This window comes from Ambystoma mexicanum, chromosome 10 (assembly GCF_040938575.1).
Source record: "Ambystoma mexicanum isolate Mex_15411 chromosome 10, UKY_AmexF1_1, whole genome shotgun sequence".
In the NCBI taxonomy this organism is placed as follows: Eukaryota; Metazoa; Chordata; class Amphibia; order Caudata; family Ambystomatidae; genus Ambystoma; species Ambystoma mexicanum.
This window is the reverse complement of record NC_090932.1, coordinates 997,764,040-997,770,089: the sequence shown is the minus strand read 5'-3', so window position 1 is coordinate 997,770,089 and position 6,050 is coordinate 997,764,040. Positions and strand designations below refer to the sequence as shown.

At 45.3% G+C, this 6,050-nt stretch overlaps 1 protein-coding gene across 1 annotated transcript; it reads left to right on the top strand.

Annotated features, from left to right (window-relative positions):
- Window positions 1-4,484: 4,484 nt before the first annotated feature.
- LOC138492959 (transmembrane epididymal protein 1A-like) lies at window positions 4,485-5,414 on the top strand. Its single transcript, XM_069620240.1, has one exon. The coding sequence runs from the start codon at window positions 4,485-4,487 to the stop codon at window positions 5,412-5,414; it is 930 nt and encodes a 309-aa protein (XP_069476341.1).
- Window positions 5,415-6,050: the final 636 nt, after the last annotated feature.

The following is a 6,050-nucleotide window of genomic DNA, read 5'->3' as shown; positions in this document are numbered from 1 at the left end:
GGCAAGCAACCAATCAGATTGCTCTTATCGTGGTCTGAATCTCACAATCCCAGCCCATGTTCTGAGCAAACTGACAGTTGCTTCCCTCACGCCACTATTTTCCCCAACCCTCCAAGCCCTTCCCCTTCAATTTCCCATCCCTCCCACTTCTGGCCCCACTTACCTGATTCTGTGAGCGACTGTGAGCACCCACCACTGCTCGCTGTTCCTGGTGGGTGCCATGGACATGAAAGAGAGGCTCTGCTTGGAGCCCCATCTTCCAGCTCAGTGGCGGCCCTCTTGCATAAGTATGTTGTGTAAATGAATGGGATGCAATGAGGAGTCCTATTCATACATACAAAAAACACTGCTGTCAGCAATAACACCCGATCCAACCCACGGGAACAGATGGTAATGGCACCGAGGTTCATCGGTAAGGTGCTAAAAAGTGATAAGACCTGTTAAAGCTCTCTCCCTCAGGGTTGTAATGAAAATATAAAAATGTGTAAATCACTAAAATAGGTAAAACATTTTTAGTAACAAATGAAAACAGTGAGCATGTTTCTGGTGGAATATTGGCTAATGGAAACGCTCAGCAATGAGGTGGAATGATGGGAGAGAAACATCAAATTTTGTAACAGTGGTTAATGTCCTCCACTGACCCATTGTTTACAATATGCTTCCAACATTCCAATGTTATATTTAGCATTAGTACCCGGCTAGGGTCAATGAGCTTATTACAAGCAAGCTCATTGGCCCTTGCTGGGGGGTTACCCAACCTGGAATCCCTCATCCCCACAATGTTCCTTCCCTTCTATCCCCTGTGGGGTGGTGTAGCAGCACTCAGCCAATAAGGAGGCTTGGAACGGGGTAATCTCCACTCTGAGGCACCACACGGCTGGAGGCTGCCATCTTCCCCCGCTGCGGAATGGGCTAAGTGTTTTCCCCTTGCACCCTCAATCCAACAAATCCCCACCCAACCCCATTTACTTTATTTTTTGTCCATTTCGGGAGTGGATGCGCTGGGAACACTTCTGTGCCCAGCATGTCCACTCCCGATCTGTGACAGGCCGTCATGGAAAGGAAGAAGGAACTCCACGTAGTCCCTTCTCTCCTTTCCATGGTGGTCATTTTATTTGTCTACATTATTCCCTATTTTTTGAATGGCCGCCAAGCAATCCCTTTTCATGAAGCCATTTTGTTTGTTTACTTTTTCACATTAATTTTCAATGGCCGTCATGGAAAGGGAAAATGGACTTTGTTTTCTCTTCCCGGGCGGCCATTTCTGTGACTTTTTTTCAGCGTTTCAGATCATTTCAGAACAGAAAAAAAGGCTCTTAGTACCCTGGTCCTATGAGCCGGGGTACTAATAGCAATAGGCCCCTGGGGGGGGAGCATTACCACTTCAGGTAATACCCTTTGGCCTTTGTTAAGGCCCTCACTTTGCTCAGGCCTGTAACTATGGGCCCCAGGGTATTAACTGAAGTGGTAATGCCCCCCCTGCTCTGGGCCTATTGCTTAAATAACATCTGATGCAGCCCACCGGATAGGGTGGTAATGGTGCTGGGGCCCATCGGTAAGGTCCTTGCCGCGCTCAGGCCTGTACCTTGGTGCCGGGGCCCTTCGGTAAGGTCCTTGCTGCGCTCAGGCCTGTATCTTGGGCTTCGGGCCGTTACCACCCGTTCCGGGTATAAACATTGGAATGCTGTCAGCATATTGTAAACAATGGGCCAGTACAGGAAATTAACCACTGTTACAAAGCTTGATGTTTCCCTCTCAACATTCAACCTCATTACAGCGTGTTTCCATGTCCAATATTCCAGCAGAAACATGCTCACTGGAAGTTTCTGACCACATTCTTGAACTGTTTTCTTTTGCTTCTAAACTTTTTTAACCAATTTTAGTGATTTAGCAATTTTTATAATATTGTCACTGAGGGAGAGGGCTGTAACAGGTGTTATCCGGTGTTATCACCCCTTACCACCTTACATATTATTGACTTCACCTCGGGCCTGTAACGGGGCTATGGCGGATGCCCCATGTTACAGCAGTCTCGCGCTGGAGCCCTCTTCTCCAGGGCTCCGAGACTGCAATGCTCCATTGAACACCAGAGCTGAGCAGGTGCTTTGGCATTCTGGCAGCTGTTGTCTGCTCAATGGGAGTTGCCCTGAAATGCAGCTGTCCTATATAATTATGATCTTTTAACTGCTAAATAAAGATAGTGTTGCTTAACTAACTTTCTGTAAAGGAGTAGGCATTTCTCAAAGACCTTCGATTCATGCAGGTATTGATTAGACAGTGGCCCCTTGGTCCCACCCATCTCTACCAGGGTGTCCATTCAGGCTTGGTTCGTTAGGGAAACCTAATCTTGTTATCCCACTTCAAGCGCTAGTGGTACCACTATAAAACCAGAAACATTAAACATTAACTTGTTTTGCTGCTTGTTAATGTTCTTTTAGCTGCAAAGCTCAAGGGCTTGTGAAGTGTCTTTAGGTGCAGTGTCACGAATGGTGTATATTTTGCTGTGAATTCCTTTTTAGTTTCTCTGTATGGTGCACTATGCACTTCCTTATGGAAAATGTTGTGTGCACCATATTATTACCTTTTTATGACCCCCTTTATCCAAAATTGATGTTCCCTATAAGTACTGCAAATAAAAGTATTATTGTTGTGAATGTAATGGTATTCAAGTCAACACTGGAAGTATAAGGGACTTATTATGCGCTGCAGGATTTGAGATAGTCCCAGTAAGTTGCACAGAGATCTCTGAGCGAAGTACTTAACTTGCTAAGCTGTCTTATCAAACATAGTGCTTAGAGGGGGGGAATAGAGTATCATGGCTTAACTGATTGACACCTCTACCAAGTAAGTGGTGAACGCAAGAAAAACATGTTTGGTAAAAGCACTGGATTTTGCCCCAACATGCAAAAAATACATTTGGACGTCCTGAAGGGAAAAGCAGTGATGTTGTGGCGGCGGACGACAAGAAGGTTCTGGGTAAATTTGTACAGTGGATTAATGCACTGGCAGCAGAGGTTGGCATGAAACCTGTTTGGCAAACATTTCAACCTGGGCAGCATCGCATCCGTGAGTAATGTGCACCATTTTTAGTTGTCCTGGTGGGGCCAGATTATCAAAGATTTGCACTTGCGCTAAAAAGTGAGAAAATGCTTTGATAATACAAAATGGAGCAAACAGATTTTGGGCCTGATTCATGTAATTTTTTGCACAGTGCAAAGTGACTTTGGACTGTAAAAATACACTCTGCACTGCTCCATGAATCATGATGTTTGTTGGCAGTGCAAATTCACTTCGCACCAGTGAAAGGTCACTTTGCACCATCCAAAAGGTTCCATGAATTAGGTCCTTTGTCACAATTTATATTATCTAAAAACGTTTGCACGTGGGCAAACATGAATTAGGCTGTCTTTTTTTAATATGTTTGCTGCATAACACAAAAGAAATCTGTTTACTACATTTCTTTTCATGTTACCTATCAAACACTGTAAATAAAACATTCGATTTCCTTTTTGCCCTTGTGACAACATGTTTAGATAATACAAACTGGGGCTAAACATTTTTGTTCCATTCCCAATTATCTAAGCAGTAACACTGGTGCTAAATTAATTTGTTCACTTTGTTGCACAAGTGCAAAGCTTTGGTAATCGGGCAGAGTATTGTGAGGCATATGAAGATCATCCGAGTAACCAGCATCGGAAGCAATACCTGACATATGATGGCTTGAATACCTTAGCATTTGATCAGTAACCTCACCTACAATGTGAGTACCTCCTCATTCGATTGGCAATTCTTGACATATGATGTCAATACCTTGGCTATTTATTTATTTTTTTATTTATTTATTTTCAAATCTGTTTATTGGCATTTGTTATAAGCACAAGAAAATTGCCAGGTCTGCCATCAGACAATAAATCAGATTGCATCTCAAATTATTAACATTTACAACTTAACTTAGAAACTTTAACTATCTCCAAATGTCTGCTTCTTGAGTGGCCGGTGCCGAGTGGGGCATTGGGGGGGATCGGGACTTTCAGGGGATGACGGGACTTCCTTTAGCAGGGCCCACATAAACTTATGGTTGGGCTTCTACCAGAATTCCACTCCTGTCCGTGGGACTTCCTACTGCGGGTTTGTGCTGGTTCATGGGGGCTTATCGTCTGAGGGGTAAAACAGGGAGTCTGTGAGTCCCTATACCTTGGCTATGATGTATAATTATAGTAGTGATGAGTTTCTTCTGTACACCACACCCATTGTTGTGCTGGTAACCCGAGCGGGAGGAGCAAGGGCATTACATAAATGCTCACAACCAGAGGCTGTTTTCACAAGACAGCTACAATAATCTATACATGAAGCTGACCAGTGCCTGTAGCTCACAGGAAGGTGCACTGGTGCTGCTCGTATTAAAGGATAGATAACTCCCCTTGCAGTTTGATACTCTTTTCCTAACTCAACTGACCTGGGCCTGGCATCTTCTCACCTTCTCGATGGGGACCTTCGTTGGACATGTCTTTGTGGGCCTGTCGTTCCTGTTCTTCGGTATCTTCCTTGCCTTTAGGTTCTCCTGGAGGGTCCTGAATGGGCAGAGGACCCAGTACCAGGAGGGTAAGAGAAACCCTGGTCTCCTTGGAGCCCTGGGACTCATCCCAGCAGAGGGGGTCATGAAGCTCCTCTTTGGCACCACAATCACCCTGGGGGAGCTCTTCCACCCACCTGGAGTCAACAAATTCCACCTTTACAACCAGGCCGACCCCACATTCCAATTTGTGCACCCCAACGAGTGGCAGCACGTGAGCATGTACATCTTCATTAGTATCAGCGGTTTGCTGGACATCATCAGTCAGGTCTGTCTGGCAAAGCGGATGGTCCTGGTGGAGCAGGCGGCCACCAATATGATTTTCTACGTCAGCACGCTGGTCTTGCACTTTCATACGCATGGCAAGACTGGTGTGGAGAACGAGGTGCACAGCCTGATGGTGCTGACCACCTTCTTGATCGCTCTTATCCTCACCGTGGAGATCTGGAAGCCAGACTATCGGCGTCTTTGGTTCACAAAGACATACCTGATGATTCTCCTGGGGTCGTGGGTGCTCCACGGTGCGTTCATCATATTCCATCCACTCATGGGCCGTCCTTATGACAGCAATAACATGTCCGATACGATGTTCATCACTACCTTCTACTGCTGGCACCTGACAGTGGATGCCGCTCTTTTGGCGGCCATATTTGGACTCACTAAAACCCTGCAAATGCTGAGGATGAGAGGGCTGCCTCTGCAGAGAGCCAAACATGGAGTGTCCAACGGACTCTGCCAGTTGGGATGGAATGGAGTAGGAAAAGACCCTGAAGAGCTGGAAAAACTCATTTTGCAGGTTGTTGAGGACAGGGAGAAGGGTCTGGAAGAGGAGTTGTTGTGAAATGTGTGAGGAACTGTCACAGATGTACACTGGAGGCAGTACTGCATGCCTGATGAGAGATCGGAGAACTGCGTGTAGTGGCAACAGTGACATCCATGTAATAGGGACCCTGAGTGACAATGTGGTGCGCGGCCAGATCATGGAACCACTGCTGGGTCTTCACATGTGGACGTGGCTTTCAGGGATGTTCCTCTTTAAAAAAGGGAAACATATTAGGAGATTTAGAGTGATGCCCTGTGGAGTAGGACTATCTTGCTGTGAAGCATGATATGATATGATATGATATGATATATGATATGATATGATATGATATGATATGATCGTTTATTTATATAGCGCATTTACACAATGTGTTTCAAAGCGCTTCAAGGCAAGGGAGGGACGCAGCCATTGACAGGTGTTTGGGGACATTGGGATGCACTGATAACATATTCTTGCTATTTTGCAGCATTATGGCTCATTCATTACAGTTGAATATGTGCATGTGTGTTCACATTGATGTGTGTGTATATGCACACAGGCTGTGTTTGCGTGCATATACACATATGCGTATGTCTTTGTGTGTCAGTTTGTGAACAGGTGTGTGTATTCACATGTGTGCATGTGTTCATATATCTTTGAGTCTATGCACACATG